The sequence below is a fragment of the Tinamus guttatus genome, unplaced genomic scaffold, assembly GCF_059628265.1.
Source record: "Tinamus guttatus ecotype Peru unplaced genomic scaffold, ASM5962826v1 Tinamus_guttatus_pri_ptg000033l, whole genome shotgun sequence".
Classification (NCBI taxonomy): domain Eukaryota; kingdom Metazoa; phylum Chordata; class Aves; order Tinamiformes; family Tinamidae; genus Tinamus; species Tinamus guttatus.
Window position 1 is genome coordinate 4623224 of NW_028288567.1, and position 16912 is coordinate 4640135.

Sequence of the window (16912 nt, forward strand, 5' to 3'; positions counted from 1 at the left end):
TACAAGCTGCTTGGTTGCAGGCACAAAATGTGTCTTATTTAAGGAAAAGGAAACTGTGAAGACCATCAGGTCTTTCATTAGAAAAACAGACTTGTTTCTCATGGCTCCAACCATTTTGTGCATGGCTTAAAATCCAAGAGCTTGGGCTGGGCTGCATCTCCTTAATTCTCTAGTCCCCATCCCCAGCACAGACCACAAAATGACAGATCAAATGTTCTCCACGTTAAATCTTTATTAGTTTTCTCAAGACAAAAAGCAAAGAATTATTGTAATCAGACCACTGAGGTGCTTTCTCTGTACTAACAGTTCTAAATGACATCTAGATGAGTAAAAGATTTTTACACTGAATATGAGACATAAGAATAAGCTGATCCCTATGTGCAATAAAACAAGCTTCTGTATTTTTCCTATGAACTATAGAAGCCATGGCCTATGTTAAAGTTGTCTGGTATCTATTTTAAGAGTCTGATTCTTTTGTTCAGCTGCTTATTACCTTGATTCCTAATTACTCTTAATTTTTTTGCCAGAATTCTCTGTGTGAGATAAAGCACCTCAGAACTGCCAGAAAACCTTGGCTGAAGCTGCTCTGTCATTTCCCACCACAAGACTAGTGTCTTGTGAATGCTTATGCTCTAGCATATGTTTCTAAGGGAGGCCTTCATATTTCTATGTTTTTATGAGTCTAGGAAATATTTGTTAAGTCAAAGCAAAACCTAGTCTGTGCTGCTCTCTCTGCTGCTGTGGATGTCCTGGCTGGCCTAGGTAACTCCACATGGTGGTTTCCACAGAGAGTGTGGAAGTATTTCATATCTGTCATGCTGCTTTGGGCCAGCACCAGAAGAGGGAAGGGAGCATGTCCTCGCCACCCTGCACCTGCTGACTGCGCTAGCACTGAGGTAGCACAGAGCAATGAGAACCAGGGAACGTATTTGGACAAAGGAGAATCTGGGGAGTAGATCCTGGAAATGAAATGAAATGAAATGAAATGAAATGAAATGAAATGAAATGAAATGGAGTCGGGAATTGGATCAAGACGTGCGAGCAGGGCTGTCTGTGCCCGCTGGCCTAGCTTGGCCATGTCCCGTGGGCCAAGGTTCCCCCTGGGGCTTCTGGCAACGCCCAGGAGAGCCATGGGCACCTGCCCGTTGCTCCTGAGAACAGCTGAACTGCGTGAACTGCTCCTGAGAACTGCTGAACTGCGTAATGGCACTAACGCACACACAATAACTTCTGTGGATGTGGAGACTCCCACCGCTCCCAGTGCCCGCAGTGCAGCACGTAGATGAGCGAACTACTCCCTTCATTTGTTTTTTTTCCAAAGTCATACCAAGCAATCGCACAGAAGGTGTAAGAGGGCACTTCCCCTGCAAGCGAGGAGAGAGTGCTTACAGGACGGGGATACGGAGCCAGCCTGGCCCTCCGAGGGCTATGCGATAGACCCTGGCGCCTGCAGGGAGCTTTCCCTGTTGTCAATGTGGGGGCTGTGCTGGCCTGCATGAGCGAAATTCAGACATCAGCTTCATCCAGCTGAGTTTCTGCTAGTGACGTTGACACATTAAAAAGTTTGATTTGACTTCTGCCTCCTAAGCTTGAGGGAAAAAAGCATCTTCTCCTCAAAATCAGGATAACAAGAGATGGAAACGCAGGTTATTTTCCTTCATACATGCATATATGTGTATGCATATACATATATATGCTTTTCAGAGTATAGTTATTTAGAAATAATGTTCTTTTAAAAGAAACATAATAAAAGTCCCAGTCAGGTTAGATTTGGAGAACTAGAGGAAATGAATGTGTTCACCTTACTGAAAATGAGAAGACAAAACCACAGAATCACACAGAATCAAAGAATCACAGAATGGTTAAGGTTGGAAGGGACCTCTGGAGATCATCTAGTCCAACCCCCCTGCTCAAGCAAGGAGACCCTAGATGTGACACACAGTCACATCCAGGCGGATTTTGAAGATCTCCAGAGAAGCAGACTCCACAACCTCTATGGACAGCCTGTTCCAGGGCTCTGTCACCCTCACAGTGAAGTTCTTCCTCACATGGAGGTGGAACTTTCAATTTGCAGCCATTACTGCGTATGCAGGGGGGTTGGACTAGATGACCTCTAGAGATCCCTTCCAACCTTAAGCATTCTATGATTCTATGATTACCCCTTGTCCTGTCACTGCCCACCATGGAGAAGAGCTTGGCCTCATCATCCACCCCTAAGGTACTTGTAGATGTTGATCAGATCTCCTCTCAGTCTTCTCTTCTCCAGGCTAACAGGCTCAGCTTGCTTAGTCTTTCCTCAGACAGGATGCTCCAGTCCCTTAATCATTTTCGTGGTCCTACGCTGGACCCTCTCTAGAAGCTAAATGTCCTTCTTGTACTGGGGAGTCCAGAACTGCACCCAGTACTCCAGGTGCAGCCTCACCATTGCTGAGGAGAGGGGCAGGACCCCCTCCCTCGACCTGCTGGCAGGACTCCTCCTGATGAAATCCAGGATCCCATTGGCCTCCTTGGCCACAGTGGCACATTGGTGACTCATGGTTAATTTGTTGTCAACCAGGACTCCCAAATCCCTCTACGAAGGGATCAGACAAATCCACACTGTGTTTATGGGGCAGGACAAAACTCATTGCTGTTTCTGTGACTCAAACCTGCCCTAAAGCTGCCCTGTGTTTTTCCGAAGAGAGGTGGGACCTAGGCTGGTGGCCATGAGACAAATGGATGGTGGCCATGGTATGTCAGGCTGCTGCTAGGCCGCTGCCATGGATTTTAGCTAATCTCCTGCTTACCCAGCACTCCTCATCTTTGGCTTTGAGTGCTGCTGCACTCCCTGACTTCATCCACGCACAATTTGCTGCCAGGATGAAGTAGTCCCTCTTCCAGAGCCCCTCTGAGACAGAGGCCAAGGCAGTTCCTAACGGAAGGGCCCATTAGCTCCCCTGCTACCTACACGCCAGCACAACTTCTGCCTAAAAGCAGCTCAGATTTTAAAGCCCTGGACCTGCGAACAGTCAGGCAGGCAGGCAAAGCTGTGCATATTGTCTTGGTGATACTCACTAGGGAGGTTAAGCCGCCAGTATCACCTGGAGATGGATTCAGCAACGAATGGAAATGTTTTCCGCTTTTAAGTCCTACAAGGAATGCATAGAATGCTGAAACATAAACAAACAAACTTCATTTTCTAGCACAGGAGGGTAACAAACTCCAAAACCCTGTCCAGCCTCAAAGTCAAATAGAAATCTTATCTTACCTCCGCTAAACAGTATATAAAAGCACGTGCTTTATTGTACAGGTTCTCTCACCCTTCCTCCCAGGGTATCCAGTTAATGTTTGGCGAATGTCTAGTTCCTTTCCCAAATGAAATATTTGTTTTTAAGAAACAGATATACGCATATATATATTAATAAATATAGATTTTTATGTACACACATAGAGTTTGTGCAAGAATGTGAGCACATGCACCTTATGACATATAAAGTAAGATATCTTCTCCAGAAATAACAGTTCTGTCCTTCCTGCTAAGTGTAAAAATTTGAAAATTATATGCCAAAAAACTAACTTCTAAGACTAAACTCCTGGGCATTCAGTAAAACCCTCTGCAAATTCTTCACAGAAGTTTATGGGTTGTGTGCAGTCCATGTGATTTTTGTAGGCATTGTATGGAGGAACAATTTACATAGCAGGGTATCACTATTTCTCCTCTACGTCTCTGCAAAACATGTCTTAGCAAATATTAACAAAGAATATCTCAGCTCTGCATTTGCAAGTTTTTTGGTCAGCTTTGAAATAGTCTCAGAACAGCTTTCTTTATCTGTGTATGCTCGAATGAAGGAAAGTTGACATTCCTGCTTTGCCTTTACCTACCTTCTGCCTCATATAAACTGCAAGCACTTCACAGAAGATAATCCTGTCCTGAACTAAAAAGACCGCGGAAGTACTAAAGCACCGAGAGTTATCAATTGTGGGTGGTTGATGCTTTGGGATAAGGTACTTTCTATGAAGTATCAATTTAAGATGCTGCTGCACCTTTATCCCTGTCTGGCCTGTCAGAGGATTAGGTAGTAAATTTTCCTTGTAGATCACTGTCTCTTTAGAAAGTCCTTGCATACACTACTGGCGCGCTTATCCCTGAGAAACACATGTACCGATAGCTGCCTTGCAGGGTAAGTAGGAGAGCTGGTTAGGTTAAACCATAAAATCCACTACTCTTGCTCACATTAGAATGAAGAAAACAGCAACACATTACTCACCCATCTCAGAGGAAGAGCAAAACAGGCAAGCTGTTAAGCTGGAGTTACATTGAGTAACTGCGTTAGATTATTTACCTGTTTCAGTGTCTCCTTGGGGTTCATGGCAGTAGCAGCAGTCCATGAAGATAACATAGTTCAACACATTGAAGAACAGACCTACAATCCCAATAACGAGGACAAGCAATGCTTTTTCCGTCTTCTGAGGATTGATATACCTCTTGATTGCCTCAATGAACATGCTGAGCATCAAAGCGGTGGCAAAAACGGAGTTGCCAAAGGCTCCCAGCACATCTGCCCGGTAGAAGCCGTATGTGCTGGCCTTGTGCCACCTGATGTGGCTGACCCTGACGCCAACCAAGCCGATGATCATGGAGATGAAGTGAGACAGAACAGCGAAGGCGTCTGAGGTTAAGCTCAGCGAATTGCCAAGGTACGCTACCGAGATCTCAATGGCGAAAAGCACCAGGCTCACGACACACATCAGGATGAGCCTGCTGCTCCTCCCTGAGTAGCGGCCCATCTCTAGCGCTCTTTCCTACCCTGAGGTTCGGCAAGACCGAGCTGTGCGAGCAGCAACCCGACCGCGACACTTCTGCCCTTCGCCTCTCAGCGTGGCTCACATGTGGCAGCCACTTTTATAGGAAGCAGTAAAACAATAAATCAGTTTAAAGGGCAGTTAAGCAAGATTTATCATGTGAAGACAACTTGAAAATTCTATCTCTACTCCTGTAAGAGCTCCACCCATAGAAGGATTTTTTTTTTAACAAAAATAATATAAAACCAATACAGAGTAGCAGAAGTGCCAGCAAACGACATCACCCCTCAAAAACAGACCAAGGGCCACACGGGAGAGTGTAAGAAGGTGGCCCAGAATTTTGAGATGCTGGAGAAAGCATTTCTTTTGCATAAATTTTTTGTGACATTTCAGCCATTTCTGTTGCCAGTACCTTTAGTACTGAGAAAATACTACAGATCTTCAGGAACAGAAATTGCAATCTGTGTTGGGTTGACATGACTTTCAATGGCAGAGTAAGGATGAACTGGCTGACAGGGTTGCCAAGAATGGCAGCTAGAGCACTAGTTTTAAAGATAACCAAACTGATATTCCATTCTATCAAGCAGAGTGTTCTCTGGTGTTCGTCTTCTTTGCAAGTTTTAAGGATTTCCCATGGATACGGAGCAGAGTTGGAGACCATTCCCTGAATATATGACTACTAGACATGAAAGGTGAGCCATGACATTAAACCCAAAGTGTATTCTTTATTTGCTGTTTAGAAATCCCTGCCTATCTCAAAATTCCCAAAGCAATCCCCTTATATTTGCAAGGAACAGATACAGAGATTTAGGTAAAGCATGACAAGAAATTAAAGGAAAAGTGTGAAATGCAAAAGTCCTAGCTTATACTTTGTGCCACTTCTGGACCACAGTGAGAACATAAAACAGTTAAGCTTTTTCAGTCAGACACGCAGTAACTGCTATGCTCTGGTGTACAAAACTATACATTTATGTGGCAACACAAATTCTGGTTAAGGAAATAAGGTTGCTGGTAGCACGCTAGGCAGTATGGATGATAAGACCAGGTGCCTTCCTTGAAAAGTTTATGATGAAGTTTTTGTTTGAAACGTCCACCTGGGTACACAGATGCATACAGTTAGTTACAAGATAAAGCGGAAGGAAATGACATAAAGCACAGCCACAGAAGGATAAGAAAGTGATAGCGATAACCCGAGTCAACCAAGTGTCCCTCCTGGCCTTAGACTTCCCAAGGTAAATTCACTTAAGGTCAAAAATTCAACCTCCCATCCCTAATTTTCTATTTATTTCTTTTTGCTCATGGCGATTAATTGGCCAAAATACTTATGTTCAAACTCTAGCCTGTTAGAAACAATGCCTGCCTGCAGCTGCAACATTTAATATCCATTCATTTGACTGCTAAAGTGCTACAGCGGTGGCACGTGAGGTTTCTTTTTTCACCTGAGTTATGACTACTTCTATTTCAGCTTCAGAATCTGCTTTGAATTTTGGGCCAGTTTTAAGAAACCAGCAGTCCTGGTAACGAATGCATAGCAAGGCAACATGCTACAGCTAATTAGAGCACTCAGACTGTCCCTTGTTTGTGTTTGAATCACCCTCATCCTCCCCCAGCTACATAACTACTTTCCTCGAGCTGTACTTGCTGCTTCTCTTCACTCATGTACTATGGGTGATGCTCAACTGCTTTATTATTTTATTACTGGAATTACAGAGCATGGGAAGTGAGATTTTTTTAAAAAAAATTCTCACTACCTTTAATGGGAACAAGCTAAGGTCAACATTCAGAGCTCTCAAAAATCCTGTTGGATGTAGCACTCCAGTCTTGCAAATTACCGAAATTCGAGCTCAAGAGACACGAAGGAATCCCTCTGCAGCAAAACGAAGAGCTGTGCTCGTTTTTGCCAATAGGGAGCAGCAGATTATAAGGCATTGCTACTGTACTATGTTCTTTAACCAAGATTTGCTAGTGTGCAACTGTAAGAAAGAGAGAGTCCTAAAGGGGCTATTATAAACAAGCACAATTTAGTTAATTCTAATGAATTATTGATTTATTAAATTTTTCAAGGACAGTTTACTAACAGATCTTTGAAGTTTTCATGCAAGTGTAATAGTGTTTCTATAAGGCTTTACAGACAGCTCAGATTGTGTTTCTGGGGGACAAGTATTTGAAATCAAAATCTCTCTCCTCAGCCACTAGACAGATCTGGAGGCGATTCATCAGCATTCCAGATGTTTCCAGCCCTACTATAATTTGGAAAAAACATGGTGGGGGGAGGAAAATGAAGGAGGAAATATTCCAAAGGCAGGGAAAACATGTTTATCCCTCCTTGAAAACCCTACCTTCAAATAAACTCATGGCAGAATGAGAGCAAGTGTTCTAAAAAAAAAAAAAACAAAACAAACAAACAAAAAAAAAACACCACTGTCACCATGTTTACCCCTGTATTTGATCAAGTCAACCAGTTCAAGGTTGTCTGTTTGATCAAGTTGATGAGCTTGCAGCTTTAGAGACTGCATTTAGTTTTGCCTTTCCCTGTTCTGTGCATATTAGCAAGCTTCCGCATCTCATTTTTAAAAGACCAGTGTTGCAGAGCGTTTTAATGAGAGGTAAAAATGCTTTCAAGTTCTCATTACAGTTTCCTGCTCTATCTTCTTGGTACTCTTTGGTCCCTTGTTCCTCAGCTCATGGAAGCTGCTGCAGCACCCAGTGGGAGGTGCGGCAGGAGGCAAGGCCGCAGCGGAGTGCGGGACAACATCGTTGTCCTTGCTGCTTGCCCTCCTTCTCAAAGCATGCTTCCAGGTAGTGCTGGAGACGAGGTGCAAGCCTGGAAGAGCTTTAGCACCCCTCTTTCATCTTTCTTTCTCAGTTAACAATGTATGTGCGCATTGCAGTATCACCCCCCAAAACACCCAGGAGACTTTGCCTAGAGAGTTAAAAAATATCTAGATAGATGAACATGAGATTGAGATGCAACAGGAAAATGTTTCAGGACAAGGCATTTCCAAGTACTCGAGCTTTCTGAGCAAGTTGATCTAAATTAGTTCATATTTTTGCACTTGAAACATTGTGGTACTATCCCAAGATGTGTGATCCTAAGCTGGACAGGCCACTGCTTCAAGTTGATATTCAGCATTTTCACTAGGAAGGCTGGCCACATGCATCTATGCAAGGGCAAACATTTTACAGACTTGTAAAGAGTAGAGAAATCCAAAGATCTGGGAATGATATATAAGTCAGGAAGGTATTAAACAAACGTCCAGAGAAAAAAGGCTGGAGATGATTCTACTGGCTCAACTTTTTGATTGCTCAGTTTTCACGCACGTCCTCAGGGAAAAGGTTTAGGTAGACAGCGTCCAAATATACAGGAAAGCAGAGAACAAGTTAAGCCTGTACTACTGACAAGCTACTGCAGCATTTATTGCCTGCAGTATCTCATATTTTCTTTTTTTTTTCTTCCAAATAATTTTGTACCTCTGCAACCTCAGCCTTTTCTCCTCAAGTAACACAAAGTAAGGGAAGGAAAAGCAAAAGGGTTTTATGGAACTTGGTATACGTACAACCACAGACAAGAAGTTTATCACTGCAAATACCTCCTTTCAGATTGTCTTTGCCTTACTCATTGCAGTATCACCGTGAGACAGCTGTAACTGCCAGTCAGTAAGATAAGAGAAACAGAGCAGGCAAATTGTCTACCAGAAATGACATTAACCTATATTTTGCTACCAACTTGGCATTTAGTTAAAGATCGCCCTTGAAATGTGTTTTAGGTTGGGATTAATATATTTCTTGAATTCTATCCTCTTTGAAATCCAGCTTCCATTTTGCCTAAAAGAATAGCAGTGTGGCTAGGCTGAAAAAATGAAAAACATACAAGCTTTTAAGCCAAAATTAAAAGCAGATGTTTTATTCGGTTTATGTAGATGCCCTATATTGTACTGTAAAACATATCTAGAAGATGGAGAAAATGTCATATATCTTCCTCAGAGTTAAAAGAACATTATATACACCCAAAAGAAGAAACAAAACAGATAAGAGCAAAGAATATTCTATCCTTCCCATTGAGCAACACAGAGAAAAAAAAAAAAAAAAAAAAAAGACCAAGGTACATTACAGCTCACAATACATGTTTATTAGAGATGTTTACAGAAAAATCTGTGAATTACTGCTAGTCTAAGACTGACAACCAGGGGTTTTATGGTTTATGGCTTTGTTTTTTGAGTCATTTAAAAAGTTGCAAAACCGATAAGTTTGGGGGCTATTCCAGTCTTATTAAAAAAAGTTTAATTCAGAGATAAAGGAAAGGGTGGTTTCACTAGTAATTTAGTAACTACGACCAAATAGAGTGTAGAACTTAGCAGGGTTTTTGCTACAGACGCATTTTGTCCCGGACTGCAGTTCACAGAGAGGCTGAAAAGGTATGCAGAGGCTTTTTGCTCCCATGGAGGGAGCACCGGGCTCAAGATCTTGATCCCTGAAATGACAGCATAAAGACATATAAATAAATTTATTCTAAAATAAAGGTACAATAAAGTGTATTATTAAAAAAAAAATCCCCAAAGCATGCTAACGGGTCTGAAAGCTTTAGAACTAAGGCACTTTACTTGTTTATGGACTATATGCAAGTGTTACACCTAAAAGAATCTTACATTCATGTTTTATATTCAAACCATTTGGGTTTGATCTTGGTAGATCCCCTCTAGTTCAGTAACATTTTACCTGGCAGTGGTCTTCTTGATCCAATCCTCACACTCGATTTCCCCACAAAAAGGAATTTGCACAATCTGAAATGGAAAAAATCAATTATACACCTAAAAATATCCTTTTTCTCAGGAAGATTCGTAAACCTTAAGATCTCATACTTACTCGAGAACTTTGTATAAATACTGCTGCAATTTTCTTACAGCTTGAGCTAAACTATACATACAGCTCCACACTTCAAAAGAGCTGATTGTTTGTGTTGTAATTATATGATGGAGAAAACAACAACAGGAAATTAAGCAGTGGTAGCTGAGCTTACAAATTTCTTCTCACATTGTAGCCAATGCTAATATTGTATGGTTTGAAGAAGTCACAGAATAGATGCCACAAAGTGTTGTCCATACAACACATACGAGTAGATAAACAGTCACAACGTGACATACCTCTTTTTTTTTTTTCCCCCAATTTAGGTTCACGGATTATTAATTACTAAAGTGAGTTCAGTTTCCTTAACTTGGAATGGAAACATACTTTGAAAACAGAGTATTTTACTTATACTGAGTTTTGCAGAAGAAAACAAGGCAGTGCTCTTTCTTTCTTCAGGACCTACGCACAAGAATATCTAAAAAGTCTTTATCCTCAACTTCATAACCATGACAAATTAGTTCCTCCTCCGAGGTTCACAATCAGATGCAATCTATACTCAGAAAGACTCAAAAGTGCAATAAAGGAGAAAAGAGTATGATGGAAGGTCAAGACTAACCATCGTTTACACATTAAGCTCTTAGAAATTCAACAAAAATAACCCTGAATTTAGTGGCACTCAAGGGATGTCAATCAAAAATTCTGAAATTTTCAGAGCAGACCTAATTCGTACATACAAATCCTAACCTCTCTTTATAAAACATAAAGCCTTAATGATCAATCCTGGGGCTTCTACTTGAATAAATACAGTTTCATAAGCAATGGGTGGTGACATTTCAAGGTTAAGATCTTATGCCAGCACCCCTGTGAAAACAGCTCAATAGAGCTCAGTTGTTCACCATATCAGTTATATTTCCATCAACCCAAGGAGGTTGCTGGTTCCCAGCAACTCTCAAAGAACCCCATGACTTCTACTAAGGTCATAAAGGTAAAACAGCTTTGACGTAAGTACGGCGTACTTTAGACTCTTACTTGGACTCTATGACATGATTTGGCAAGTGTTTTGCACTGTTTGTATTAGAATAATGACAGTAGTTTATCTTAATATCTATGTTGATCTCTCCAAAAAGTGCTTTCTCATAAAAATGCAGCACTTAATGCTGCCGTTTCACGCTTTGCATTTAGTCGTTCAAGGCATTCTGTTGTTATCTGCCATGTACAATTAAGAATTTTGAATGCTGCCACCCTGGAAAAGGCTTTCTGTTCCTATGCCATTCCTCACAAAAACATCTGACAGCTCTACAAGAGAGCCTTTTCCAATTATGAGGGGAAAATTCAATAAAAGGCAACAACACTATTATATAGATAGGCTGTAAAATTTCTAGCCCCGATAAGCTGCAAGGGCCAGAGTGTGTGAAGGCATTTTCCAGGACTTTGGAATGAGGAGAATTTCCTTACCTTTCCTGAATCTAGCGCTCTCTGAAAATCTTCCATATTGTTAGCCACCACCATATGACTTTTTAGGTCTGCAGAAGCTCTAAGGAAAGAAAACAACGAGCCGAGATAGTTTCAGGCACATAACCCCACTCAGCAATAAACGAAGGTTTCAGATTGATAAAATTTAAGTCACAACAAGTGAAGCCATGTATTAATTAGAACTTTCTTAAGCATCTGATGGCTTTCAATCAGTTTTGCCCTCAAAATGATAAAATTTTGATAATTTCAGACTGACTGTTCTCCACACTGCTGCTTGCCGATTTCACGTTATTTACCGCGTTGTGCATGTCAGTTCAATACTGACCAAGTGCAGATAGATTAAAAAAAAATCAAGAAAATGAAACATCGCAAAAGAGATAGGCCAAACTTGCCTTTCTTTGCAGAAAGGATATGCTTTCTGAATCAAAGAAAGGAGAAATTATTCTGATAGGCAAAGTGCATCAGCACTTTACTACAGCACTACTAGCACAGCAGTTTACTATACTTCTCAACCTACCTGTTGTAAAGGTTAGCATGGATTTCCTCCAAAATCTCTTTGAGTTTGTCCTCTGCTTCATGTTCAGAAAGAGTCAACTTCTGTCCTGTGTCTCTCCTGACAGCTACAAACTGTTGGCTTTTCATGTCCCGTGGTCCCACTTCAACCCTGACTGGAACACCCTTTGTTAAAAAGCAAATGAACAAAAATATCAAACAGTTAAAACACAACGTTCATATGCTTATTCTCAAAACTTAGCAGTCTTTAAAAAAACAGCCCATCTGAACACTCTTCTTTCTATTTGCGCATTACACCTTTACTTCATGCTTGTTTCACTAGCTTGGAGACAGTCTCTCTGCCAACACATAATTCATACTGTTAAAACACAACCAAAAATAATACAGTAATCCCAGACAGCGCAAATCCAATTTTAAAATCAAAATGTTTATTAAGACTTTCATGACCATTTAAAAGCCTAGTCCATCCAACAATCCCTTTTAATTCTGCCTGTATGAAACACTTTCAAGGGTATCAGCAATAAATTTTAAAGCCAAGTTCTGTTGAACATTATTAATTGCATAGACAGCTTCACAGTAAACAGGCAGTTGCCTTCTTATGTAAAGCCTTCATGCTTTGTAAACTTTGGTGATAAAAACCATCAGATTTCTTGTCTCCTACGTACAGGCAAGGGAAATCTGAACACACATATCCTAGTAGAGACAGGGTATTTTCTTTTTTTCATTGCTATTAAAGGAAATAATACCTTAATAGAGGTGATCACTGATTATCTGGTATAAGATAATCTGTTTGTTTGTTTGAATATGTTTAATTTAATTGAAAAACACAAGTTATTCTGCCCAGCACACACATCTGTGTATGTAGCCATACACAGGCTTCTAAGATTTGCCAGAAGAAACATACCTTAAGTTCCCAGTGGTTGAACTTCCAGCCAGGTGAATAATTGTCTCTCAAATCAGCACGTACACGGATATTAACACTCAGAAGCCTACTACGATATTCATTACATTTCTTCAACAGAGCCTCTCTGTCCTCTTCAGAAAGGGAATTTGTGATACCACAGGGAATAATTACAACCTGCAATATAACACGGCATCTACTTTACATTATAAGAAAATTAGCTCCTATTTACTATAAAAACCTAAAAGTAATATTGTGGCCCTATAGCCAAGCCATATCTTTCAAGATCTGAGAAGTAACACGTTTCCCTTTTCGTCCAACTGAAATAATTAACATTATTTTAAATGGATGCAATACAAAGGCTGCCACTAGCACCTGAGATCTGCAGCTAACCTAATAATGTGCATTAACTTTACACTGCCTTTTTTGTAACTAGACAACTACTAATACCTCTAATCCCTAGGCGCATCCCTAGAATCCCTACTAGGTGCCCAATATGAAATATTCATTAATTCCAAGCCAGGAAGGGAAATGAAACAATAGTTTAACTCACTATGGAACATTTTTACATACCTGAACAGAAGCTACCCGAGGAGGGAGCACCAACCCCATGTTATCTCCGTGGATCATTGTCATTACACCAATTGTTCGAGTTGTTAGGCCCCAGGAGTTCTGATATGCAAACTGTTTTTCTCCTGGTTTTTTGGGATCTTCAAATACAATTTCAAACATCTTTGAGAAATTCTGTCCCAGATGATGTGAGGTTGCTCCCTGAAATAGTTGCACAAAGAAAAGTTAAGCCTATCAAGTATCAGTCTAAGGGTTTCATCCTGCTCTATTTACTGAAACAGATACTCTTAACACCTGAATGTACCTGAATAGCTCTTCCACTGGCAGATATAAATGCCTCTACAGTGGTTGTGTAGTCACCACCAGCAAATTTCTCCTTTTCGGTCTTCCTTCCTTTCACAACAGGTATTGCTAGGAGATCTTCATACACTTGAGCATACAGATCAAGTATCTGCATTACCTATGAGGAACATTCTATCTTAAGAATTACTTTGCATTTTGCATTTGCTAAATCATGAAATATCTTCACATACAAAGCATTAGCACAAAAAATAGACACTGAAATACTTAACAATCAAAAATTCTCTCATGATTTTGATTAAAAAAAAAGCCTTCAATAGTTTTAAACTTCAGCTACATGCTGTGAATCAAATATTTGCAACTATAAATCCAACCTAAGAGAGTCACTGTAGAAATGCTATGCTATCAAAATTTATATTGAGTTTTAGTTTCCATCTAAATGTTTGAATAAATGGTAGGTAAATAAGGATATTCCATTATATTCTCTGAAACATACGTCTTTGGGAAAAGGAAGTGTTAAAATTTCTAAAAAGTATGAAGTGGACTAGTTATTTTGATTTTTAAGGGAAGTAAGCATCCTTTATAAAGATCACAGTCTTCAAACTGCATGTCGTTTGAACTGACTAAAATCTGCATTAGGTTACATTTAAGAAAAACTGAGTTCTGGTTGCATCCAATTGTTAAGACTGTCAGCCAAAACACTTCAGTGTCACACAGAGAAAAAGCCTTGGATTTAAGTTTGTTTAAAGGAAAACCTTTCACTTAACTCCTTTTTGTAGGAGGCTGCCCAAAGAAAAAGAAATAGATTTCCACCAGTTCCTAGTAAAAGGATTTGCTTGTGTTACTATAAAGTAAGATAACTTTCTGAAAGCAAAAGTGCCAACATATTCACTAATTTTTACCTCCTCTGCTGCTTCTTCATAAGTTGCAAATGCTGTGTGACCTTCTTGCCAAAGGAACTCACGGGTGCGAAGGAAAGGCTGGGGATGCTTGAATTCCCAACGCTGCAAAAGGGAAACAAATCATTAAAACGTGTGTTCAACACAGAAGTGTTTCTTTGTTATTATTTAAAACTACCTCTGTAAATATGTTGCTCAGAAATTATAAAGTTCTTCATAAGGTTAAAAAAGGGGATTATTTACAGACTTGTATTTACTATAATAATATCCCCTTAAAAACAAAAGGGCACTTCAATAAAAACAGTGGAAAAAAAAATCACATAAGTCACTTCATATTTTTGCCATGAAACATAGGTTATGACTACCCCCGTGCTATATTCTCACGGAATAATTTTTCTGGGTTGCCCTTACAGTAGACCAGTTCAGTGAGAGCATACTGACATACCACGACACTGCACCACTGGTTAAGCTTGATAGGAAGGTCCCTGTGTGACTGCACCCACTTTGCATAGGCAGGATACATCACTGCAAAAAGAAAGCATATTTTGGTTTTCTCTACAACATGGACAGTTTATCCCAAAACTTTCTTTTGTTACACAGAACCTTAACATTACACTTCTACATTTTACTTCCATTTAAAGCATACTTTGTCTTGACACACAGTCACTAAAAGTGATATTTTAATTTCATCCTGTATATTCATCCTGAAAAACAGTTTACTTGGTTTTGGCTTGATAAAGGGAGTAGATCCAAGCACACTCTGAAGCTTAGTATCTTACAATGCTACATTTGAATCAGTTCTTAGAGTTTGTAAATATGTCTAGGTTTACAGATAAAAATTCTCTGACCTCAAGAGATTTGAGGACACTATATCATATCTGTTTCAAATAAACTCACCCACTAAATGTCTTGAAATATTTATTTCTTAAAGGAAAGTTTAAAGAAGTTAGCTTCACAGCAGTAGATAAAATACATGGAAAAAATGAAATGAATTATGAGATGAAGAGATTTTCTTATAACAATACTAAAACCAAACATTTTTTTCATTTAAAGGAAGTCAGACTTCAGTATTCTAATGGATAAATTCCTAGAGTGATTCTGAAATACAAGATAAAAGTAGATTTGAGGGAATTTATAGTGTATTTGAAATTTGTAGCAAGTAGCGTTTTTTTTTTTTTTAGAACATTTTGATAAAGTGTAGAGAACATTCTACATTCTGTGCTTCTACTTTTCAAAAGGAATTCCTGTTTAGCAGTGGAAAAGTTGTATTTAGTCATGCTATACCAGCTACTGTTTTCTTTACAAGCAAAAAGCATCAAAAGAAGTCTACCTGTTTCACTTGTGGGACGTATGGCAATAGGTTCAGCCAGCTCTGTTTTCCCAGATCTTGTGACCCAAGCAACCTAAAGGAAAAACAAAACAAAACAAGTTTATAGAAAATTTGCTTTCATACTCATTTGCAGACTAAATTTTCTTGTATTCAGACTGAAGAAATATTTTGAAATGTACCTCAGGAGCGAAGTCAGCAATATGAGACTTCTCCTTCTCCAGTGCAGCCTGGGACACAAACATGGGGAAGTAACAGTTTTCCACTCCAAGTTTCTTAATCTCTGCATCAAAGAAGTCCTTGATAGCTTCCCAAATAGAATGGGCCCAAGGGCGAAGAACATAGCAGCCGCTCACATCATAGTATTCAATCATCTCCGCTTTTGTGATCACCTTTCAAAATGTTATTTAGATAATGAAGCTTCAATTTCAGGCACAAAAAACATTCAATACTTCAAGTCTGATGGCATGCAACACAAGAAATGTTTCCTAGCTATAAGTAGACTCTTTATGCTGCGAAAGTTAGCAAAGATATGCTTTCAGAACATGATTGCCATCCATAACTGAGAAAAGTTAAACAGAAATACTAAGCTTAATAATATATTTGGATAATTTAAACTCCTAAATTAAAATTCAATTTAATGAATCCAAGTAAGCAATAGAAGCTAATTTCCATACCCATCAAAATGTTCCTTCCTATGAACTGTTTCTAGCTTGTGTCAGAAAAGATTTTACTTTCTTTGGGTATATGCAAAGATCTTATTAGTAAGAGGTAATGTACATGACTAATATCTGCCTACCACTCCTTCATAAATATACTTGGTTGATACACCCCTCGTGAGACACTAAACTCACTCAATACTAACAGATACTAACTTTTATTATACGCCATCTTGAGGTGGAATAAAACCTCCAAGTCTGTGAAATTCCTATCACTCCACTACAGTTATGTACACTTAATGAAAGATAAATTCTCATGAATGTAAGGGAGAGGGGAGATAGAAGGGTGTGTGTGTGAAGTAGATGCCACTTATCCTTTTCACAGCTTCCTAAATTTATTCACTGCTTCAATCTAGGATTTTCTATTTAAGACCACAATAGCAAGAAAAGAAATAAAAAAAGAAGCAGCACTTTGTTTTACAGTAAAAAAAGACAAAACTGACCTGAATGCATAAGACAATAAATTATTTAATTCAAACTCATGTTCACTTACCTGAGAGAACCAGTCTGCAAGATTTTCTTCCTTTTTAGCTTCTAGACCCAGCCTGGGGATATTGAAAAAGAACCAGATCTGTGCTGTGTA

General features: G+C 39.5%; 1 protein-coding gene across 7 annotated transcripts in view; it reads right to left on the minus strand.

Annotated features, from left to right (window-relative positions):
• Positions 1-8889: 8889 nt before the first annotated feature.
• Positions 8890-16912, minus strand: part of EPRS1 (glutamyl-prolyl-tRNA synthetase 1) — a 34989-nt gene continuing 26966 nt past the window's right edge. For all 7 annotated transcript variants that reach the window (XM_088531992.1, XM_088531983.1, XM_088531970.1 and 4 more), the window contains 12 exons: positions 16823-16874; positions 15793-16002; positions 15614-15686; positions 14729-14808; positions 14287-14388; positions 13389-13544; positions 13088-13285; positions 12518-12691; positions 11618-11778; positions 11083-11161; positions 9499-9563; positions 8890-9253 (listed from right to left, as the gene is read on the minus strand). In XM_088531992.1, the coding sequence (XP_088388118.1) occupies positions 9103-9253; positions 9499-9563; positions 11083-11161; positions 11618-11778; positions 12518-12691; positions 13088-13285; positions 13389-13544; positions 14287-14388; positions 14729-14808; positions 15614-15686; positions 15793-16002; positions 16823-16874 (1501 nt within the window). In that variant the 3' untranslated portion in view covers positions 8890-9102. The remainder of the gene's footprint in view (positions 9254-9498; positions 9564-11082; positions 11162-11617; positions 11779-12517; positions 12692-13087; positions 13286-13388; positions 13545-14286; positions 14389-14728; positions 14809-15613; positions 15687-15792; positions 16003-16822; positions 16875-16912) is intronic.